Raw genomic sequence first — 24,965 nt, 5'->3', positions numbered from 1 at the left:
AATGCTACTGCGGCCTGCAGCCCTGTGGCCGGGGAGGGAGCTTCAATTTTTTTCATTATTGCAAATTAATTGATGGTGAAAAAACAGAAGTTAAACATTTGACGTCCTGCCAAGCATGAGGTGATTCTGAAGGATGGCAGTTATAATGAATACGCTTTTAATAATCCTGTACTTTTATTACCAGGTATATGTCACACATGCACAATAACACAGGGGCCCTGGGGGGACATGAGGTGTTAATCATAGAAGAGATGCTGCCTAAAACGTGTATCTGGTCACGTGTGTACAGAATAAAGTGGGGTAAAATCTGCATAAACTAGTGTTGTATAGTTTAAGTTCCCTTGGGAAAGAACTATGGCGTTATTATTTAAAGGGCCAGTACACCATAATATCACCGCAAACAAATCCAGGCCATAACTAGCCAGGTACTCAATGCCAGTATGGTGCTTGTACTGTGTAATTTACTGTTTATAGGTCCAAACTCAGAGCTATTTTATAAAAATTGATAATCTGACATCAGGTTTCTTTGCCAAACTAAATATAATTCTTTTGCTGCAAAATTACAGTAAGGCGGAACATGTTGATGATGAAATAAGACTTAATACGCTTATCATGCCTCGCTGCCCCCACCTGTCGCCACAACCCATGAGCGTAACTGGTGGTAGGCGGTGGTTGTATGATACAAGAAGTGAAACTTCACGTATTTTTCCATGTATAAATGCATTTAAAGGGCTCCACTACGTATATACTACCTAATACTGGCGGTTAGTGTCACATATACAGTGAATACATGCATACTATAGTCATAGTTAAGGAGTCATAAGTGTCAGACGAAGGTCATGAGGTTTTCTCACAAGAAAACTATCAAACAATAACCCTCGTGGACAATAAAGGGACGCAACGCTGCACCCCTATGTATAGTAAAAGGAGTTGAAAGGTTTCATCTCCATTCCTTTTTGTTTTGCTGATGTTAACAAGCACATTCCAGGGTGTAATAAAAAGCCCTGGCTGCAGATCATTGTCATTATTGTGCTAAAACACTCCAGCCAATCAGATGTCAGCGTTGCCTTTTATAATGTGACAATCCCTAGCTATATAATGCAGGGAGGTATTCAACCACTAAAATCGCAGTGTAATCATTGCACTTATTTACATGCTCCAGGCATTGTGACCTGCCCATATTATACACACGCCAGTACACTCGTTGCACACTTAGGTGAAAACATGTTTTTAGACAAATTTATTATATGCATGTTACACAAGAGCCCAGAGCCTTTCTCTGAAAGATTTAAGGTATGCTAGGAATATATAAATGGAAATGTCAACCGATATTCTCAGACTCCCTATATTTCTACAGATTACAAACACAAAAAAAGGGACCGCAATGGGGTCTACAACTATGCCTTTTAAGTCTTTTGGTGTTCATGGGAAGCACAATCTTTTCATATACTTTTTTTTGGTCTGAAAACGTTTAATTACTGATACTGGAACTTCACAGAACACAGGGACACTAATATTTATGCCTTAATGGGGAACCTAGGGGGGGCTATCAATGCTATCATGCAGCTTAGATAAAATCCTACAACTTATTCCTTCAAATATAGATAAAAACATTATATTTATTCAGTATTCATTAAAACAAACATATATGCGCAAAAATCCAATGCTGTTCAGCATCTCCCAACCCATGCATTATTGTAGCTTGTGCTTCCATGGTACTGAGACTAAACTGGCTATCTTAAATAATGGCAATTAGGGAATATTAGATGTACCATCATTTCAGGTGACTTTTTAGAATAGGAAGTCATATATGACTATGTACGAGACATATAATATATATCTCTGGCTGTTACATGACTTGTATCCAGCATTTTTCCCCTTGTGTTATCTCAAATTTCCATTTGTCTCTGAGCTAGTGAGTAGTCACTAGCTCCTATGATGTCTCTAATACTCAGTATACTCAGACATGAAGTATTCCTGCTCTATTGTCTCTATATAGCACAAGTTCAGAAGTAGCAGCAGCATAGAGGACGTTATACAGAGGTATTGAGCAGTGTAGTTGTGAATCCAGCTCTATGGACGATGCACTGTTTCTCTTAATTCATCTTTGCAGTGAGATAAAACACTTACTAAGAAGCTGTAAAGGTCTGTGTGTGTCTAGATTCTCTCACCGTGCTTCTTCCTTCTCCCCTCTGCATAGACCTAAATAGGCAGCTGTAATCTGAGCACTCAGTAAACCTTCAGACTAATAGGCTGGTTTCACACTACGTCTTTTTAACATCCGTTGAAAACGTTATTTTAACGGAAGTACGGATCCTGTGCAAATCCGTTTTCACTTCAATGCATTTTCAATGGACTCGCGTCCACCTGCGTTCGCATGCGTTTGCGTCCGTTAGACGCAGGATCCGTCCTTTTGCGTTATTTTAACATGTTTCAAAAACGCAACATGTAGCGTTTTTTTGCTTTGTCAAAATAACGCATCTCACAGGATCCTTCACATTGCGCCGCGAGCTGCAATGCATTTCAATGAGTGCTGGATCCTGCCTAGCAGAATGCGTTCAGTTGCGTTGTAACAGGATCCTGCTTTTGTACTGAGCATGCCCAGAAAGTACTGAGCATGCCCAGAACCAGTCTCCAGTGATCTGTCTCTCTCTCCTCCTCCCTCCCTCACCCTCTCTCTCTCTATCTATGTCTTTCCCCCTTCCTCCCTCCCTCCCTCTCCCCCACCTGAGAGCTGCGGACACTCGTAACCAAGGTAAATATCGCGTAACCACTTCTCTTAGTTACCCGATGTTTACGTTGGTTACGCGTGCAGGCAGCCCTGCTCCTAGCAGCTGCAGACACTCGTAACCAAGATAAATATCGGGTATCCAAGGCCGATGTTTACCTTGGTTACCAGCGTCTGCAGCTGTCAGAAGCCTCCTCCCAGTCTAGCTCCCCTCACTCCCGATCACATGACTCCAATGCCCGCCCCTAAATATCCAGTGCAGGATCCTGCAAAATAACATATGCGTTTGCATACGTTATTTGCTGTAAAAGCAGGATCCGTACTTCCGCTAAAAAAACGTTTTCAGCGGATGTTAAAAAGACGTAGTGTGAAACTAGCCTAAGGCTGCTTTCACACTACGTCTTTTTAACATGCGTCCTGAACGTTTTTTTAACGCAGAAACAGATCCAGTGCAAATGCGTTTTCATTTCAATGCATTTGCAATGGACTCGCGTTAACATGCGTTCACCTGCGTTTGCGTGCGTTATAGTGAGGATCCAGCGACTTGCAGTTTTTTAACATCTTTCAAAAACGCAACTTGTAGCGTTTTTGAGCTGCGTCCAAATACTGCAAATTGCTGGATCCTGACTAAACAGCACGCAAACGCATGTGAACACTGGCGTGCTGATAGGCAGGATCCTGCTTGCTCTACTGAGCATGCCCAGAAGCCAGCCTCCGTGATCAGTCTATCTCTCTACTCCCTCTGTCTCTCCCCCTCCCTCTCCCCCACCTGAGAGCTGCGGACACTCGTAACCAAGGTAAACATCGGGTAACCACTTATCTTAGTTACCCGATGTTTACGTTGGTAACGTGTGCAGGGAGCCCGGCTCCTAGCAGCTGCAGATGCTTGTAACCAAAGTAAATATCGGGTATCCAAGCAAGTATACCCGATGTTTACCTTGGTTACGAGCCTCGCAGCTGTCAGATGCCGGCTCCCAGTCTGGCACGTTTAGTTCCCATCACTCCCGATCACATGATTCCAATGCCCGCCCCTAAACATCCAGTGACAGGATCCTGTAAAATAAGACATGCGTTTGCATGCGTTTTTTGCTGTAAAAGCAGGTTCCGCTTTTGCAGCAAAAAAACGTTCAGGACGCATGTTAAAAAGACGTAGTGTGAAAGCAGCCTAACTTTAGTAGTTTTTCAATGTGACCATATTGATAGTGTCGGTGAGGCTAATAATCATGGCCACTGAGAATACTACGCCCCTCTTTGTGATTGTAGCCCCCCAACCCCCCCCCCCCGCCCGGCATCTCTACCTTCTCCTCCTCGTCTCTTAGAAACACTTGGTGGGTTTTGGCGATGGAATTGGATCTGTAATAGTCCACCAGTTCATTCAGGGAGCCGAACTTCATCTCCCACAGGTAGTAGGTGCCATTTTGCTCCCTCAATACCTTGAAGTGCTGCACGTGGTGCCCGTAACTGGAGAGAAAAGAGAGAACGAACACAAACAAGAGTAAAACTGGGCAGATTTTTAATTTACAACATTTATTTTTTACTAGCTGTAGTAATCGGCGTTGCCCGGGATAGTAACTGTCTCTGGCTCTCTCCCAGTTTCTGTCTGTCTCTGTCTGTCTCTTTCCTTGTCTGTCTCTGTGTGTCTGTCTGTGTCTATCTCTCTGTCTGTCTCTGTATCAGTCTCTCTGTCTCTCTCTATCTCTGTGTGTGTCTGTCTGTGTGTGTCTGTCTGTGTGTGTCTGTCTGTGTGTGTGTCTGTCTCTCTCTATCTGTGTCTGTCTTTCTCTATCTCTTTCCCCATCTTTTTCCAGGTCTGTCTCTTTCCCCATCTGTCTCTTTCCCCGTCTCTCTCTTTCTCTGTCTGTCTCTTTCTCCGTCTCTTTCCCCATCTCTTTCCCTGTCTGTTTTTCCCTGTCTCTCTGTCTTTATCTTTCCCTGTCTGTGTCTGTCTCTTTCCCCGTCTGTCTCTTTCCCCGCCTGTCTCTTTCCCCGCCTGTCTCTTTCCCCGCCTGTCTCTTTCCCCGCCTGTCTCCTTCCCCGCCTGTCTCTTTCCCCGCCTGTCTCTTTCCCCGCCTGTCTCTTTCCCCGCCTGTCTCTTTCCCCGCCTGTCTCTTTCCCCGCCTGTCTCTTTCCCCGTCTGTCTCTTTCCCCGTCTGTCTCTTTGCCCGTCTGTCTCTTTCCAGGCCTGTCTTTTTCCCCGTCTGTCTCTTTCCCCGCCTGTCTCTTTCCCCGCCTGTCTCTTTCCCCGCCTGTCTCTTTCCCCGCCTGTCTCTTTCCCCGCCTGTCTCTTTGCCCGTCTGTCTTTTTCCCCGTCTGTCTTTTTCCCCGTCTGTCTTTTTCCCCGTCTGTCTCTTTGCCCGTCTGTCTCTTTGCCCGTCTGTCTCTTTGCCAGTCTGTCTCCTTCCTCATCTGTCTCTGTCTGTCTATTTATCTCTGTTTCTTTCCCTGTCTGTCTCTGTCTGTCTCTGTCTGTCTCTACCTGTCTCCCGACCGATATCATATTACCTCACACATAAGCTTCTTATACTATGAATGTCTTTTGTTCCTATAGCAACCAATCACAGCTGCTATTGTGGCCTGTGGCTTCCAGCTCCATTCACTTTAAGGGAGGCAGGTTTTTTGGAGAGTAACTGTAAAGCGCGGGGTTAAATTTTCCTGTCAAAACATAGTCTACGACGTTCTCTGATTCACATGGGGTGTATGTGTAAAATTTCGTGATTGTAAATGCGATGGTGCGGATTACTTTAGCGGACACACATCCATACATACATACACTCAGCTTTATATATTAGATGTCACAATAACATTCCAACTTTCATTCTGTATCACAATTAGTTTTTCATAAATATTTTGATCCTACTAATTTTTACCCCCAAAAAATTGCGAAAAAAGCGTCAACCTGGCACAACTGACCAAAACCACAATCCATGCGTCTCGTAAGGAGCTTTACCGATAATGATCATGGAAACCAGTTATACTGGAACGCTAATGACATTGTCATACTGGTAATAATGAAAACAATCAGTCCGAGGTGGTAAACGAGCCGTAATTGTGCCGCTCTTATCAAGTATAGGGTGGCGCTCTTCTTGTGGTTGTAGGAATGGTCATAGCCCTGGATCCAAATTTTAGGCATCGGAGGAGAAATCGCGAGTAATATTTTGAAAACAAAAAGATAAAAGACAAAAAATTCTACTACTAAATATTCATTTTATTGCATAAAGCTATAGGTTGGGTAAAATGAGTGATAATTAAGCGCAGGGCTGTGACCCGATAATGAGGGAATTATGCGGCTTGTTTTGGGATCATTAATAACAAACACTTTTCGGTGATGGTGAAAGACGACACAAATCCTGCGGATTATCCGAGTGGGTGTGGATTGTGCAACTCTGCTCCTGTTCTCCATAGTCGGATCATGGATATACACTGGAGATCAAAATTAGAGAACAGCACACACCAGGTGCTAATTTTTTTTAATTATCTGACAAACCCTATGTAACTGGCAGCCTAACTTTCCAGTTTGCCATTCCAAAGTGACTGAAACCCTCCGGCAGCAGGTTGTCCAGATTAAGGCCAAAGGGATGACCCTATCAGCCATACCAAGAGAAGTTGGTCGTTCCAAGTTTGTGATTTTGAGAATATGGCATCTTTACAACATCACAAACTCTTTCAAGTCCCCCAAGAAGGCTGGTCACCCTCGAAAGACAAATGCAAGAGAGGACAGGATAATGCGGAGAATCTCCATGGGTAATCGTTTCCACACTGCAACTGGAATTGCTCGCCAGTTCAGCAGTGAACAGGGTAAGGATCTGTCTCGTCATACAGTGTCACGACGTGTAAGAGCATTTGGACTGAAAGTTTACCCTGTCTGTACTCCTGCACTGTGCGGTTCTGGCTGGAATTTTTAAGTATATTTTCTTCAATAAAGGATCAAAGATTTTTTTTATGGAATTGGTGCCGAGTTCAAATCTGTTCCTTCCTTACTTCACTTGGACTGAAAGCCCACTCTGCAGTGACCAAACTGCTCATAAAGCTAGACTCGTCTTTGGTGAGGAGCATGTTGTGTGGACAGAGGAGAAGTGTAAACAGTTCATTTTAGTGATGAAGTAAAATTTAATGTATTTGGGTCTGATGGGAAACATTATGTTCGTCGACAAACTGTGGAAAGACTGAACCCAAAGTGTGTTAAGAAGGCAGTGAAATGCGGTGGAGGAAGAGTCATGGTTTGGGGGATGTTTTCTGCAGCAGGAGTTGGACCTCTCATACAGCTACATGGCAGAGTGAATGCAACTGTGGATCAGAACCTTCTTCACAACATGTGGTTCGTCACTTGCTATTTTCATGTACGATAATGCCCCTGTCACACAGAAAAATGGGGAAAGCAGTTCCTGGAAATCGAAAACATTGAAACACTGAAATGGCCAGAGTCCTGATCTAAACCCAATAGAAAACCTCTGGAAAATCCTTGGTGACAAAGTTATGGCCAAGAAATCCACAACAGTCAAAGAACTTTGGAAGAGACGGGAAGAAGAGTGGACCAAAATCCCACCAGAGCAGTGTGAGAGACTAGTGATGTCCTGTGGAAGAGACTGGAAGAAGAGTGGACCAAAATCCCACCAGATCAGTGTGAGAGACTAGTGATGTCCTGTGGAAGAGACTGGAAGAAGAGTGGACCAAAATCCCCCCCGAGCAGTGTGAGGGCCTAGTGATGTCCTGTGGAAGAGACTGGAAGAAGAGTGGACCAAAATTCCCCCAGAGCAGTGTGAGAGACTGGTGATGTCCTGTGGAAGAGACTGGAAGAAGAGTGGGCCAAAATCCCCCCAGAGCAGTGCGAGAGACTGGTGATGTCCTGTGGAAGAGACTGGAAGAAGAGTGGACCAAAATTCCCCCAGAGCAGTGCGAGAGACTAGTGATGTCCTGTGGAAGAGACTGGAGGAAGAGTGGGCCAAAATCCCACCCGAGCAGTGTGAGAGACTAGTGATGTCCTGTGGAAGAGACTGGAACAAGAGTGGACCAAAATCCCCCCCGAGCAGTGTGAGGGCCTAGTGATGTCCTGTGGAAGAGACTGGAAGAAAAGTGGACCAAAATCCCCCCCGAGCAGTGTGAGGGCCTAGTGATGTCCTGTGGAAGAGACTGGAAGAAGAGTGGGCCAAAATCCCACCCGAGCAGTGTGAGAGACTAGTGATGTCCTGTGGAAGAGACTGGAAGAAGAGTGGGCCAAAATCCCCCCAGAGCAGTGTGAAAGACTAGTGATGTCCTGTGGAAGAGACTGGAAGAAGAGTGGACCAAAATCCCCCCCGAGCAGTGTGAGGGCCTAGTGATGTCCTGTGGAAGAGACTGGAAGAAGAGTGGACCAAAATTCCCCCAGAGCAGTGTGAGAGACTAGTGATGTCCTGTGGAAGAGACTGGAAGAAGAGTGGGCCAAAATCCCCCCAGAGCAGTGCGAGAGACTAGTGATGTCCTGTGGAGAGACTGGAAGAAGAGTGGGCCAAAATCCCACCAGAGCAGTGTGAGAGACTAGTGATGTCCTGTGGAAGAGACTGGAAGAAGAGTGGGCCAAAATCCCACCAGAGCAGTGTGAGAGACTAGTGATGTCCTGTGGAAGAGACTGGAAGAAGAGTGGGCCAAAATCCCCCCAGAGCAGTGCGAGAGACTAGTGATGTCCTGTGGAGAGACTGGAAGAAGAGTGGGCCAAAATCCCCCCAGAGTAGTGCGAGAGACTGGTGATGTCCTGTGGAAGAGACTGGAAGAAGAGTGGACCAAAATTCCCCCAGAGCAGTGCGAGAGACTAGTGATGTCCTGTGGAAGAGACTGGAGGAAGAGTAGGCCAAAATCCCACCCGAGCAGTGTGAGAGACTAGTGATGTCCTGTGGAAGAGACTGGAAGAAGAGTGGACCAAAATCCCCCCCGAGCAGTGTGAGGGCCTAGTGATGTCCTGTGGAAGAGACTGGAAGAAGAGTGGGCCAAAATCCCCCCAGAGCAGTGCGAGAGACTAGTGATGTCCTGTGGAAGAGACTGGAAGAAGAGTGGGCCAAAATTCCACCAGAGCAGTGCGAGAGACTAGTGATGTCCTGTGGAAGAGACTGGAAGAAGAGTGGGCCAAAATCCCCCCAGAGCAGTGCGAGAGACTAGTGATGTCCTGTGGAGAGACTGGAAGAAGAGTGGGCCAAAATCCCACCAGAGCAGTGTGAGAGACTAGTGATGTCCTGTGGAAGAGACTGGAAGAAGAGTGGGCCAAAATCCCACCAGAGCAGTGTGAGAGACTAGTGATGTCCTGTAGAAGAGACTGGAAGAAAAGTGGACCAAAATCCCCCCCGAGCAGTGTGAGGGCCTAGTGATGTCCTGTGGAAGAGACTGGAAGAAGAGTGGGCCAAAATCCCACCCGAGCAGTGTGAGAGACTAGTGATGTCCTGTGGAAGAGACTGGAAGAAGAGTGGGCCAAAATCCCCCCAGAGCAGTGTGAAAGACTAGTGATGTCCTGTGGAAGAGACTGGAAGAAGAGTGGACCAAAATCCCCCCCGAGCAGTGTGAGGGCCTAGTGATGTCCTGTGGAAGAGACTGGAAGAAGAGTGGACCAAAATTCCCCCAGAGCAGTGTGAGAGACTAGTGATGTCCTGTGGAAGAGACTGGAAGAAGAGTGGGCCAAAATCCCCCCAGAGCAGTGCGAGAGACTAGTGATGTCCTGTGGAGAGACTGGAAGAAGAGTGGGCCAAAATCCCACCAGAGCAGTGTGAGAGACTAGTGATGTCCTGTGGAAGAGACTGGAAGAAGAGTGGGCCAAAATCCCACCAGAGCAGTGTGAGAGACTAGTGATGTCCTGTGGAAGAGACTGGAAGAAGAGTGGGCCAAAATCCCCCCAGAGCAGTGCGAGAGACTAGTGATGTCCTGTGGAGAGACTGGAAGAAGAGTGGGCCAAAATCCCCCCAGAGCAGTGCGAGAGACTGGTGATGTCCTGTGGAAGAGACTGGAAGAAGAGTGGACCAAAATTCCCCCAGAGCAGTGCGAGAGACTAGTGATGTCCTGTGGAAGAGACTGGAGGAAGAGTAGGCCAAAATCCCACCCGAGCAGTGTGAGAGACTAGTGATGTCCTGTGGAAGAGACTGGAAGAAGAGTGGACCAAAATCCCCCCCGAGCAGTGTGAGGGCCTAGTGATGTCCTGTGGAAGAGACTGGAAGAAGAGTGGGCCAAAATCCCCCCAGAGCAGTGCGAGAGACTAGTGATGTCCTGTGGAAGAGACTGGAAGAAGAGTGGGCCAAAATTCCACCAGAGCAGTGCGAGAGACTAGTGATGTCCTGTGGAAGAGACTGGAAGAAGAGTGGGCCAAAATCCCCCCAGAGCAGTGCGAGAGACTAGTGATGTCCTGTGGAGAGACTGGAAGAAGAGTGGGCCAAAATCCCACCAGAGCAGTGTGAGAGACTAGTGATGTCCTGTGGAAGAGACTGGAAGAAGAGTGGGCCAAAATCCCACCAGAGCAGTGTGAGAGACTAGTGATGTCCTGTGGAAGAGACTGGAAGAAGAGTGGGCCAAAATCCCCCCAGAGCAGTGCGAGAGACTAGTGATGTCCTGTGGAGAGACTGGAAGAAGAGTGGACCAAAATCCCCCCAGAGCAGTGTGAGAGGCTAGTGATGTCCTGTGGAGAGACTGGAAGAAGAGTGGGCCAAAATCCCACCAGAGCAGTGTGAGAGACTAGTGATGTCCTGTGGAAGAGACTGGAAGAAGAGTGGGCCAAAATCCCACCAGAGCAGTGTGAGAGACTAGTGATGTCCTGTGGAAGAGACTGGAAGAAGAGTGGGCCAAAATCCCCCCAGAGCAGTGCGAGAGACTAGTGATGTCCTGTGGAGAGACTGGAAGAAGAGTGGACCAAAATCCCCCCAGATCAGTGTGAGAGACTAGTGATGTCCTGTGGAGAGACTGGAAGAAGAGTGGGCCAAAATTCCACCAGAGCAGTGTGAGAGACTAGTGATGTCCTGTGGAAGAGACTGGAGGAAGAGTGGGCCAAAATCCCACCCGAGCAGTGTGAGAGACTAGTGATGTCCTGTGGAAGAGACTGGAAGAAGAGTGGGCCAAAATCCCACCCGAGCAGTGTGAGAGACTAGTGATGTCCTGTGGAAGAGACTGGAAGAAGAGTGGGCCAAAATTCCACCAGAGCAGTGTGAGAGACTAGTGATGTCCTGTGGAAGAGACTGGAAGAAGAGTGGGCCAAAATCCCCCCAGAGCAGTGCGAGAGACTAGTGATGTCCTGTGGAAGAGACTGGAAGAAGAGTGGGCCAAAATCCCCCCAGAGCAGTGCGAAAGACTAGTGATGTCCTGTGGAAGAGAATGGAAGAAGAGTGGGCCAAAATTCCACCAGAGCAGTGCGAGAGACTAGTGATGTCCTGTGGAAGAGACTGGAAGAAGAGTGGGCCAAAATCCCCCCAGAGCAGTGCGAGAGACTAGTGATGTCCTGTGGAAGAGACTGGAAGAAGAGTGGGCCAAAATCCCCCCAGAGCAGTGCGAGAGACTAGTGATGTCCTGTGGAAGAGACTGGAAGAAGAGTGGGCCAAAATCCCACCAGAGCAGTGTGAGAGACTAGTGATGTCCTGTGGAAGAGACTGGAAGAAGAGTGGGCCAAAATCCCCCCAGAGCAGTGCGAGAGACTAGTGATGTCCTGTGGAGAGACTGGAAGAAGAGTGGGCCAAAATCCCACCAGAGCAGTGTGAGAGACTAGTGATGTCCTGTGGAAGAGACTGGAAGAATAGTGGGCCAAAATCCCCCCAGAGCAGTGCGAGAGACTAGTGATGTCCTGTGGAGAGACTGGAAGAAGAGTGGACCAAAATCCCCCCAGAGCAGTGTGAGAGACTAGTGATGTCCTGTGGAGAGACTGGAAGAAGAGTGGGCCAAAATTCCACCAGAGCAGTGTGAGAGACTAGTGATGTCCTGTGGAAGAGACTGGAAGAAGAGTGGACCAAAATCCCCCCCGAGCAGTGCGAGAGACTAGTGATGTCCTGTGGAGAGACTGGAAGAAGAGTGGGCCAAAATCCCACCAGAGCAGTGTGAGAGACTAGTGATGTCCTGTGGAGAGACTGGAAGAAGAGTGGGCCAAAATTCCACCAGAGCAGTGTGAGAGACTAGTGATGTCCTGTGGAAGAGACTGGAAGAAGAGTGGGCCAAAATCCCACCCGAGCAGTGTGAGGGCCTAGTGATGTCCTGTGGAAGAGACTGGAAGAAGAGTGGACCAAAATCCCCCCAGAGCAGTGTGAGAGGCTAGTGATGTCCTGTGGAAGAGAATGGAGGAAGAGTGGGCCAAAATCCCACCAGAGCAGTGTGAGAGACTAGTGATGTCCTGTGGAAGAGACTGGAAGAAGAGTGGGCCAAAATCCCCCCCGAGCAGTGTGAGGGCCTAGTGATGTCCTGTGGCCACAGATGTGCTGAGCTATTCACAGCGACGGCCGGTGCACGTCCTACTGATTGTGACTGTTGTTACCTGCAGAACATTTACTGATCATCTCTCTCTGTGCTACAAAACCTGCAAATGTTCATCAATGGAGATTACATTATTTCGGAAAAAAGCAAGTGACCAGATTTTGTTCTCTCATTTTGATCTGCAGTGTAGGAGGCCACAAAGCCGGAGCGGTGCGATCCTCGGCACACCGCCAGGCGGGACAGACACCATTGACTCTGTGGCCACTCTTCAAACGGCTGATGACCACAAACTTATGGCTTCCATTTCCTACAAGTATTTGCTTTTTTTTGGGGGGGGGGGGGGGGGAGACAGCGTTTCAGTCTGCAGTATTGGGCTAGGACGTGTGCATGATGCCCGCTGAACGTCCCGGGGTTGCTTCGGCACACTGGGTGCCACCCCTTTAAGAACACACAGTAGGATTACCTGCAGTCCTATGTAAAATAAATTCTGATTTATCCATATATTGTATGATGGGCTAAGCATAGGAGCACACATCTTAATCAGTGGATTCCAGGTGGTCGTTCATCCCCCTTACTCCCCTCGCCATGCTGTCTGCCTTTAATGTGTTAGTGTTTCTTCCCTCCTGAATATTCCCCATCACCTGTGAGTGATATTATTGAGAATGGGAAGGCACCGCAGCAACTCAGCCATGAAGAGGAGACCCCGAAACATTACAGAGCGGGGGCCGAGTGCTGAGGATCAGAGGGCAGAAAAGTGCCCATCGCTCTGCTGCCCCCATAACTCCAGAGTCCAGACCTCCTCTGGTAACATCAGCACTAACACTGTGTCTGCTGGGAGCTTCATGGCTGAGTTGCTGCAGCCGTACATCACCAAGCACAATCCCGAGCCGTACATCACCAAGCACAAAGCCGAGCCGTACATCACCAAGCACAATGCCGAGCCGTACATCACCAAGCACAATCCCGAGCCGTACATCACCAAGCACAATGCCGAGCCGTACATCACCAAGCACAATGCCAAGCCGTACATCACCAAGCACAATGCTGAGCCGTACATCACCAAGCACAATGCCGAGCCGTACATCACCAAGCACAATCCCGAGCCGTACATCACCAAGCACAATGCCGAGCCGTACATCACCAAGCACAATCCCGAGCCGTACATCACCAAGCACAAAGCCGAGCCGTACATCACCAAGCACAATGCCGAGCCGTACATCACCAAGCACAATCCCGAGCCGTACATCACCAAGCACAAAGCCGAGCCGTACATCACCAAGCACAATGCCGAGCCGTACATCACCAAGCACAAAGCCGAGCCGTACATCACCAAGCACAATGCCGAGCCGTACATCACCAAGCACAATGCCGAGCCATACACCACCAAGCACAAAGCCGAGCCGTACATCACCAAGCACAATGCTGAGCCGTACATCACCAAGCACAATGCCGAGCTGTACATCACCAAGCACAATGCCGAGCCGTACATCACCAAGCACAAAGCCGAGCCGTACATCACCAAGCACAATGCCGAGCCGTACATCACCAAGCGCAATGCCGAACCGTACATCACCAAGCGCAATGCCGAGCCGTACATCACCAAGCACAATGCCGAGCCATACATCACCAAGCACAATGCCGAGCCGTACATCACCAAGCACAATGCCGAGCCGTACATCACCAAGCACAATGCCGAGCCGTACATCACCAAGCACAATGCCGAGCCGTACATCACCAAGCACAATGCCGAGCCGTACATCACCAAGCACAATGCCGAGCCGTACATCACCAAGCACAATGCCGAGCCGTACATCACCAAGCACAATGCCGAGCCATACATCACCAAGCACAATGCCGAGCCGTACATCACCAAGCACAATGCCGAGCCGTACATCACCAAGCACAATGCCGAGCCGTACATCACCAAGCACAATGCCGAGCCGTACATCACCAAGCACAATGCCGAGCCGTACATCACCAAGCACAATGCCGAGCCGTACATCACCAAACACAATGCCGAGCCGTACATCACCAAACACAATACTGAGCCGTACATCACCAAACACAATGCCGAGCCGTACATCACCAAGCACAATGCCGAGCCGTACATCACCAAGCACAATGCCGAGCCGTACATCACCAAGCACAATGCCGAGCCGTACATCACCAAGCACAATGCCGAGCCATACATCACCAAACACAATACTGAGCCGTACATCACAAAGCACAAAGCCGAGTCGTACATCACCAAGCACAAAGCCGAGCCATACATCACCAAGCACAATGCCAAGCCGTACATCACCAAGCACAATGCCGAGCCGTACATCACCAAGCACAATGCCGAGCCATACATCACCAAACACAATACTGAGCCGTACATCACCAAACACAATGCCGAGCCATACATCACCAAGCACAATGCCGAGCCGTACATCACCAAGCACAATGCCGAGCCGTACATCACCAAGCACAATGCCGAGCCGTACATCACCAAGCACAATGCCGAGCCGTACATCACAAAGCGCAAAGCCGAGCCGTACATCGCCAAGCACAATGCCGAGCCGTACATCGCCAAGCACAATGCCGAGCCGTACATCGCCAAGCACAATGCCGAGCCGTACATCACCAAGCACAATGCCGAGCCGTACATCACCAAGCACAATGCCGAGCCGTACATCACCAAGCACAATGCCGAGCCGTACATCACCAAGCACAATGCTGAGCCGTACATTACAAAGCACAACGCTGAGCGGCGGATGGAGCGGCGTAATGCCGCCACCACTGGACTCTGGAGGAGACGTGTTCTGTGCAGTGATGGATCGCACTGCTCTATCTGGGTCTCATGGAGGAGTCTGGGTTTGGTGAATGGAGAACGTTATCCCCTGACTGCATTGTGCCCCTGTAGAGATGATGGAGGAGGATAATGCTCCGGGCTGTTATCAGGGGTCATCCTCAGCCCTTTAGTCCCAGTGAAGGGAAATCTTAATTCTTAACCAGAAGACATTGTGGACAATTGTAGCTTCCAGCTCTGTGGGAACAGTTTGGGAAAACCCTTTTCAGTTCCCCATGACTCCGCCCAGTGCTCATGGTCCATACAGACGCTGTACAGAGAGGGTCGTCACTCACACCGATCCCTGACCCCATTGGGGCTCAGGATGTTTTTGGAGTTTGGAAGGAAGAAGGAGAACACGGAGGCAGTACTCACAAAATGGAGAACAACCTCAGATCCCTGGCGCTGTAAGACATCAGTAAAATCACTGAACCACATGGCAAGCTCAGATCTGATATGGGCCCTGATGTTATTTCCGCAGCCATTTTTTATATTTAACCCCCCCCCCCCTTTCGATATCATCACAGAATATTCCCTACCAAAAATAAACAGAGGAGCCATGGAAATTAATCTGACAAAGAGATGACATAACTGTGTCATAATAAAAGTAAAGAAGATGCGCGGCTGACAGGACGGATTAGCCGAAAAGCGACGTCTCCTCTTTACTTCCCTGTCTGTAGAACGTTTCTAAGAACTTTCTAGAGCTGATAGATAATTGATCTTTGAAGTGATTCCAAGCACGGGCATGGGTGGATAAAGGTCTATGGAAGCGCCTGGGGTCACCACGCCTGGGGGGCGCCGTCCTCCACCCTTCACTCGATATCCCCCAAATCACCCTCCATCATTCATTACAAACTCTTTCCCGATGTGGCTAATTTTTACTTGATCGTCCAGGATTGATTTTATATACATCTGGAATTTTCGCATCTTAGTGTAAAATGCGACTTTTTGCTCTAAAAAAGGCGAATATAAGATAAAAGAAACATATATTTTGTAGTTTACTTAAAAATAAAACCGCATGCACCTTTTGAAAAAAAAAAATAAATAAATAAAAAAATAGGATAAAGAAAAGAACAAAATAAGGTGTAGATGACCAGGAACTTTTCTTTAATTGGCGATTAATTTCATAGGTAGCTTTTTTTAAGTTTTAGATATTTTTCAAACTTTTTTGTCTCTTTTTTTTTAGTTCCTTTATAGGACTTGGACAGGCAAATGTCTGAATGTTTGTTCTACCTACTGCAATACAAATATGGCTTCAGCCAAGATGGCTGCCCCCATTATTTCCAGGCAGTGGTTCCTGTAGGGGGCGCTGTGTCTTTAGTCTGCAGACTCTAGCAGCTCAGGGCAGACACTTCCCTCTGACTAATCGGCTCAGCCTGGATGTTGTTTCAACTTGCTCCTCACCCGCTGTCATTCACAGGGGGAATTTTACTTAATTTCCTGACGCGTGATTTCTATAATTACTGAATATGTCTTACTGCTCCCTGTCAGATGTGGGGTAAACATGGCCGTGTGTGTGTGTCGCCCTGGGCAAGCCAGGGGACACAGATAACAACACCACTACACCCCACACTCCAGGTAGGCACATCTGCTAACCAGAAATCCTTGTTGCCTCCCTCCAGGAGTCTGTGATGCACACCAGGGGGTGGGCCAGGTGGTTGGCTCCGCCCACCAAGGAGCTCACAACTCTGGAGGCAGGAAGTTACCAGGCAGATTAGCCCAGGCAGGGCTTGAGAAAACATCGAGATTAGCCCGGGCAGGGCAAGAGTGCAGAAAGCTCAGGGAGGAGCAGGAGAACTGTCAGGGACATGAAGGAGTGAACAGCAGAGTAGCCCAGGCAGGGGCTAGAGGAAACAACCAGAAGTGAAAGTGAAGGAAAGGAAAGTGGAAAAGGAGGAAAGCAAGAAGTGGTGACAGAGCAGAGAGAAGGAAAAGCCTGAGAGCCCAGCTGTGTGTAGGGCTAGAACAGCAAGGTCAGCGACGGCGGTGACTGTCCGGAGGGGGACCGTTTGGAAGTTCCTGGAAGGATCCCGGAGGCTGTGTGCCCGGTGGTCTGGAGCAGTGTTCCGAAGGACAGTCAGCACCAGGGCAGGGGCCTCTCGGACCCCGGCAAGGCTAGGAGTCGCCCAATTTGCCGAATCCGTCAGTGAAGGGGACGCAGATCCCCCAGCAACAAAGTCCCGATTGACGGCAACAGCCCGACCATTACCGGGGAGACACCGCCACCGCCAAGGCACCAGTTTCCCCAGGGCCAGCGCCTGCGGGCAAAGTGTAGAGCTCCTCCGGCCCAGATTGCAGTCGGGGAGCGGGTAACCGGAGGGAATCCACCGCTACCATCAGTCAAACAGGTGCAAGGAAGAGAGACGTCACCGTCACCTACCGGGAGTGCAGGTGCAACCGTCTGTGGGACCGTCCTACCAGCCGTTGGTTTACCGTACAAACTGTGTCCGTGTCTCAGGCTGAGTGAGTACCATAGTGCCGCAAGGCACAGCGCTGCCCCCCGCGTCCCTGCGCCCTCCAGGCCCTACACTGCACATCTCTTCACCGGGCCCCGGGATCACCAACCCCTACCCACGGAGGGGCAACACAACACCTGGCTGCTCCCATCACCATCCCCGGGACCCCCACACTGAGCAGCGGTGGTGCCATCACCACAACCGTGGGTGGCGTCACGAACTATAATCCCAACAAACAACCCCCTTTTCACTCACGGGCGAGGAGTGTCGCTCGAGACACCCCGGGATCCGGCCCGCAGCTCGAGCCACCAGGAGCGACTGCCGGACCCGAGCAGAAGGGGTGAGCGCGGTGTGCTGACACCCTCCTCCCCGCCCGCGACAACTTGGCGTCACGAACAGGATATTACCGCTCTGCCGTCAGGTAGAGGTGCGCCTTGTTACCGCCGGAGGTATCCGGCAGAAAAATTTCAGAAGCCGCCATCTTTGGTGCGAAAAATTCCCGCTCGAGCGTCTTCTCGAGCAGTAGAGGCGCGAAGGCCAAAACCCCGCCCCGAGAGAGGAGGGGCCGGAAAGAGCTAAGGAGGACGCGATGGCGGCCGGCCGCATGTAGCTGCGGCTATACAAGCAGAGACGCCAGGACTCTGCGGCCATTTACTGGTTCCTGGAAGAAGCCGCTGCTAAGGATGCTGAGTCCGACCAACAACACCGTGGTCCCCGCGCCTTGCATCGCGGCGCGGGTGGAAGTCCGGACCGTCCAGCTAAGCAGCCGTCTGCAGGTCCGCATGCAGCTCCTCCTGGAGGAGTGGGAGGCCGACATGGTGGAAGTGGTGGCGGCCATACGGAGACGCGAGGTGGAGGGAGTCTTGGAAGGGAGGGTAAGTGACCCATGCCCCTGTGCCCCTAGTGGGTCGGTCATCGCGGCTGAGGGACCCGGTCCATACCCGCTCGCCCTGCTACCTCCCCCGCCACCCGTGTTAGCTGCTGCTGCCCCGCCACTAGGCCCGCTACCACCACCACCGGTAGCGGTACCCTGCCAATCCGCCCCGGCGGACCGACCTGCAGCAGAAGCTCGTGACCATTCTGATACGCTCCCCTGGGAGAAGCCGAAGGCTGAGGCCGTCAGCAAAGATGCACCGGAGGCACGGCGGGGATGCAGCTGCCAGGAGGCAGAGCAGGCCATGTCACAGCGGGGTCCCTCGTTACTGAAGGTGCCGGTCGTAGCCGACACGGAGGGACTCTGGCTGGGTCCGTCCCCCGCACACGCTGAACCGGAGCAAACAGAAAGTGCTCCCGGCTGGGAGTGGCGGCAACAGCAGCTGCGCAGGAAGATCGATGCCCGAGGGGGGTGTAGAGCGGATGTGCATGCCCGCATGTATATGGAAGAAGATCGCCTGCAGCGAGCTACCATTGGGGTCCAGAGCGGTGCACCATGTGAAGGTGGCACTAGAGCCCCACGAGTGAGAATGGACTGTTGAGCCGCAAAAGACAGCGGATGCCCGCTGCAGCAGTCCCCGTTGGGACCACCTGTTTGTTTGAAAAAGTTTGAAAGTTCTGCAATGATAATGAAAATAATTCGAAGAAGTCACCTGATTTGTTGTTGATTAGCAACCGGCAGGAGCCGGCACCGTTGTCCCCGTGGGGACCGTTAAAAGTTTAAAAATGCATGGGAACTAGCCATGGACAAGCCCGTGAACTCTGCAGGGCAACCACAAACGTTAGTGGCTTGTAAATATGTTGGGTACCGTTACCGTTTCCGCAATGCCGCCTCCGGAGAGGCAGGTTGGAGGGAGGGCCCTGAGCAGAGCAGGCCAGGGCCCAGCCACCAAAGGAACCGGTGGCTACCCTCTGGAGGGAAGGACAGATCCCGCTCGGGTGACTTGTGCTGGACTGTGGGTCAAGGGGTGCTGCCTGGGTTTTAGGGGCAGCATCAGGGCCAGGTTGCTTGGGTGGGAGAGAGCGGAAACCGTGACCGTACACCGTTGAAACGTTAAAAGTAAAATGTGCCTCCCGTCTTGGGAAGAGTTGATTGAAAATGCTTATGTTATGTTTAACCCTGTTATCCCCTTTTTACAGAAAAATAAAACCGGTGTAGGACGGCAGCCCGCGGACGGTCTGCATTTTGCTAAGGGGGAATGTGTCGCCCTGGGCAAGCCAGGGGACACAGATAACAACACCACTACACCCCACACTCCAGGTAGGCACACCTGCTAACCAGAAATCCTTGTTGCCTCCCTCCAGGAGTCTGTGATGCACACCAGGGGGTGGGCCAGGCGGTTGGCTCCGCCCACCAAGGAGCTCACAACTCTGGAGGCAGGAAGTTACCAGGCAGATTAGCCCAGGCAGGGCTTGAGAAAACATCGAGATTAGCCCGGGCAGGGCAAGAGTGCAGAAAGCTCAGGGAGGAGCAGGAGAACTGTCAGGGACATGAAGGAGTGAACAGCAGAGTAGCCCAGGCAGGGGCTAGAGGAAACAACCAGAAGTGAAAGTGAAGGAAAGGAAAGTGGAAAAGGAGGAAAGCAAGAAGTGGTGACAGAGCAGAGAGAAGGAAAAGCCTGAGAGCCCAGCTGTGTGTAGGGCTAGAACAGCAAGGTCAGCGACGGCGGTGACTGTCCGGAGGGGGACCGTTTGGAAGTTCCTGGAAGGACCCCCGTTGGCTGTGTGCCCGGTGGTCTGGAGCAGTGTTCCGAAGGACAGTCAGCACCAGGGCAGGGGCCTCTCGGACCCCGGCAAGGCTAGGAGTCGCCCAATTTGCCGAATCCGTCAGTGAAGGGGACGCAGATCCCCCAGCAACAAAGTCCCGATTGACGGCAACAGCCCGACCATTACCGGGGAGACACCGCCACCGCCAAGGCACCAGTTTCCCCAGGGCCAGCGCCTGCGGGCAAAGTGTAGAGCTCCTCCGGCCCAGATTGCAGTCGGGGAGCGGGTAACCGGAGGGAATCCACCGCTACCATCAGTCAAACAGGTGCAAGGAAGAGAGACGTCACCGTCACCTACCGGGAGTGCAGGTGCAACCGTCTGTGGGACCATCCTACCAGCCGTTGGTTTACCGTACAAACTGTGTCCGTGTCTCAGGCTGAGTGAGTACCACAGTGCCGCAAGGCACAGCGCTGCCCCCGCGTCCCTGCGCCCTCCAGGCCCTACACTGCACATCTCTTCACCGGGCCCCGGGATCACCAACCCCTACCCACGGAGGGGCAACACAACACCTGGCTGCTCCCATCACCATCCCCGGGACCCCCACACTGAGCAGCGGTGGTGCCATCACCACAACCGTGGGTGGCGTCACGAACTATAATCCCAACAAACAACCCCCTTTTCACTCACGGGCGAGGAGTGTCGCTCGAGACACCCCGGGATCCGGCCCGCAGCTCGAGCCACCAGGAGCGACTGCCGGACCCGAGCAGAAGGGGTGAGCGCGGTGTGCTGACACCCTCCTCCCCGCCCGCGACATGTGGTCTGTGGGAGTCCACAGTTTTGGAGGGGGCTGGATGGACATCATCGCTGTAATGTGATCCCACAGTGATGGCTGATCAGGAAGGAGGACGCCGATGTAAGATGACCACCTTAAAAATTCCCCCATAGTTTTTTAAGTACCGAGGAGGCTGAAGACCTGTGCAGAGTAAAGCAGGTTGTACACGTTTGATTTAGTCGAAACCTGCCTATTTGGTTACCGTCTAGTCTGAATCGGGGCTTTAAGACTTTTTGGGAAGCTTTTGGTTGAAAGCTTTTGCTCTCGGAGAAGATGAGCTACTCACTGAGATCAGGAAACACATGCACGCTCGGCAGAACTGAGCATGCATGTTTATCAGAGATCAGAAGGATAGCTGTTGGTCCAAGAGTTGACCACCAGGTGGACCTCCTTTTGAAGAGTCTACACTGGAGGAGCTTGGGTTTCAAAAAGCCATGAGCTGGTCTACAAGGGAAGAGGGATGGATGATGATGATGACTCATGCAAGTTTCTTGGATCCATATTTGTTTTTGCAGCAAAATCTGTCTACAAGAGAGAGCGGGGGAGCAGAGAAAGCAGAGCTGTAGGCACATGAGGCTCGGGCACCAGCTGCTCCAGCTTTAAAGCATGTCTAAACTATGAGCTCACATGACAGCCGTCATAAATGTTTTATGGGATGTAAAGCACAATGCACAGATTAGTGTCACCATTGATGTGGCTAATCCCCGACATCATGGATCAAAGCCAAGGAGGGAGTACCACCATGTCACATCCAAGGGCACAAATCTATAAACTCTCACCTCTCGAGGTGGCGATAATCTGCCGAAAAGCAATTCCACCCAAAGTGTGATTAAATATTCCACCCATGGGACCGCCTGAGGACATGATTCAGGAGGCCACCCACCATCCATACAAGTCGTGTACAACTATATCAAGCTCTAATAGGTTATATGTGAATCCTGTAAGCAACAAACCCCAGTGGCAAGTGTCTGAGACCAACTTCATGTGGACTTGTCTTCTGCTGGACATCTGAATTATTGTGTAGGGTCCCTCTGAGGATCCTCCGATCACCTGAAGGTCCAGTCCAACCTTGATGATAGTAATCTTAGCAATATAAAGACAAACTTAGGGTCTAATTGGTTATATGTGAATCCTATAAGCAACAAACCCCAGTGGCAAGTGTCCAAGACCAACTTCACGTGGACTTGTCTTCTGCTGGACATCTGAATTATTGTGTAAGGGCTCCCCGGAGGATCCACCCATCACTCGAAGGTCCAGTTCAACCTTGGTGACAGTAATCTTACCAATATAAAGACAGAAATAGGGTCTAATAGGTTATATTTGAATCCTGTAAGCAATAAACCCTATTGGCAAGTGTCCGAGACCAACTTCATGTTGGCTTATCTTCTGCTGGAAGCCTGAATTATTGTGTAGGGCTCCCCGAATGATCCTCTGGTCACCTGAAGGTCCAGTCCAACCTTGGTGACAGTAATCTTAGCGATATAAAGACAGAATTAGGGTCTAATAGGTTATATGTGAATGCAAGTGTCCAAGACCAACTTCACGTGGACTTGTCTTCTGCTGAACATCTGAATTATTGTGTAGGGCCCCTGGAGGATCCTCCGATCACCCAAAGGTCCAGTCCAACCTTGGTGAGAGTAATCTTTCCGATATAAAGACAGAATTAGGGTCTTGGCCACAGTACAGACAAGAGGTTCCCTGCTTTAACCAAGAATATTTGTCTGGAAGTCAGACTGAAGATTTGAAGAAAACTAGATCCCCAAGTCACGTAAATAGAAAGCAATGTTTAGCCAAAAGGGTGATCTCTCAGCACAGTAATCCAAGCTAGTTATGATGTGGCATACATACTAGATGCAAATGTATAGATATGTGTTCACCTCGAAGATGTCGTCTTGACCAATCAGAAAAGGTCATGTTACAAGTCTTGTCAACACCAGTGTTCTGCACATTTGGTGGATGGTCTTCTGTATTGGTCCCGAGATGAATGGAAAAGGCAACTGTTGACTTTTTTTTAGGAGGCAGTCAATCAACTCAACAATGCCTTCATCTTCTTTCATGTTTGTATCATTATGAAGGACCAAAACAGCTCCAGTAGAAGTTTCCTTCATCATTATTCACCCCATCATTAGTCAGACTGAAGATTTATCACCTCTGGGATGTATTATGTGAAGATCAATCTCATTGTAAAAGAGTGATATGTTGGGAGGAGTTGTAAAGAAGAGGCGAAGAAGACTGCCAACACCAAAATGGATAGAGACAACGGAAAGAGTCATGAACATGTCAATGAGAAGCTTCATGACCCAAAACTGGACCTCCTGAAGAAACACTATAAGGTCAACGAAAGTTGAACTTAACAAGAACCAGGGTTCTGGTCAGGGACCATAGATTGCAGGACCCAAATCAAGGGTGGGATGAGAACCCCCGGCTCATGTCATCGCACCACTCCATTGTAGGAAAAAAGAGTTTGGCATATTTAGACCTCCTGGAGAAACACCATAAGGTCATCGAAAGTTAAACTTTACAAGAACCAGGGTTCTGATCAGGGATCATAGGCTACAAAACCCAAATCAAGGTTGGGATGAGACATCCCCGACTCATGTAGTTCGCACCACTCCATTGTAGGAAAGAAGAGTTTGACATGTTTTAACTTTGAGGAGCAGCAGGGTGGTATAACCTCATGCCACCTTGGTCCTCCATTATTGGGAGCCTATGGAAGTGGGGTCCTGCAGTTTTATGGGCCGTATGTCACCCTTGGTCACTGGATGGACCACACAGTCATCACCCAACATTGTTGTCCTCTAATAAGTCATGGACTCTACAGGAACCTTATGGCACATTGCTTCTCCAATATTTGGGTGCATATGGAAGTAGGGTTCTGCATTTTTATGAACCGTAGGTCACCCTTGGTCACTGAATGGACCACATACTTACTACAAATATCAAAAAAACTGACCCGCACATCCAACAAATGTGAACAGGTGCCAGCTGACAAAACATAGTAACTACTTAGTCATCACCCAATATTGTTGTCCTCTATTAAGTCATGACCTCTACAGGAATATTAAAAGTCCTTGTATACTAAACTGGGCTACCAGATGACCCTCTAATGACCCATGCAGTAAGGTTTTAGCCGGGATGATGTGTCGTCAACATCCTTTCTGCCAAAGAAGATAGGATAACTCAATTATTTGGCTGAAAATCCGTGATAACGTCTGTTAATGGAGAGCTCCCCGTTGCCATCTTCCAAGCCCCACCGATTTATCGAGGCTCCACCCTATTTGTCATCTAGAAGGGACATCTGTAAGATTTCTTCAAGACTGATCCTTAGCCGTCAGGAAGCCCTGATCCTCGCTACAACTCCTTCCATCACCTGTAAGCCTTTTTGACTCCTTGTCCAAGCCCCACCGCTTTATCGAGGCTCCTATCTGCCATCTAGAAGGGACTTCTGTAAGATTTCTACAAAACTGATCCTTAGCCCCCCCAGCGAGCCTTGTTTTTCGTAATGACTCATTCCCTCTCCTGTAACCCTATTTGACTCCTTGGCCAAACTCCATCGCGTTATCAAGGCTCCTATCTGCGATCTAGAAGGTACTTCTGTAAGATTTCTACAAGAGTGATCGTTAGCCCCCAGGAAGCCCTGATTCTCACTACGACTCCTTTCATCCACTGTAACCCTTTTTTACTCCTTTCCCAAGCCCCACCGCTTTATCGAGGCATCACCTTATCTTCCAACTAGAAGGGGCTTCTGTAAGATTTCTACTAGACTGTGATCCTTAGCCCCCGAAGCCTTGATCTTCACTATGACTCCTTCCATCACCTATAACTCTTTTTGACTCCTTGTCCAAGTCCCACCGCTTTATCGAGGCTCCCCCCTATCTTCCATCTAGAAGAGACTTTTGCAAGATTTCTTCAAGACTGATCCTTAGCCCCCAGGAACCTTGTTCTTCGCTACAACTCCTTCCATCCCCTGTAACCCTACTTGACTCCTTGGATTGTTTGTTTGTTTGCCAGGGGTCACAATGTATTTGGAGATGACTACGTTGATGACTTAACAATATTTGGATTGACTTCATCTCCCTTGGA

General features: G+C 49.8%; 1 protein-coding gene across 2 annotated transcripts in view; it reads right to left on the bottom strand.

Moving 5' to 3' along the window:
* The window catches only part of GRAP (GRB2 related adaptor protein), a 53,824-nt gene that overhangs the window by 2,135 nt on the left and 26,724 nt on the right, over window positions 1-24,965 (bottom strand). For both annotated transcript variants that reach the window (XM_075318343.1, XM_075318345.1), the window contains exon 5: window positions 4,027-4,189. In XM_075318343.1, coding sequence (XP_075174458.1) covers window positions 4,027-4,189 — 163 coding nt within the window. The remainder of the gene's footprint in view (window positions 1-4,026; window positions 4,190-24,965) is intronic.

This window comes from Anomaloglossus baeobatrachus, chromosome 7, assembly GCF_048569485.1.
Source record: "Anomaloglossus baeobatrachus isolate aAnoBae1 chromosome 7, aAnoBae1.hap1, whole genome shotgun sequence".
In the NCBI taxonomy this organism is placed as follows: domain Eukaryota; kingdom Metazoa; phylum Chordata; class Amphibia; order Anura; family Aromobatidae; genus Anomaloglossus; species Anomaloglossus baeobatrachus.
This window is presented reverse-complemented; position numbering and strand designations above follow the sequence as displayed.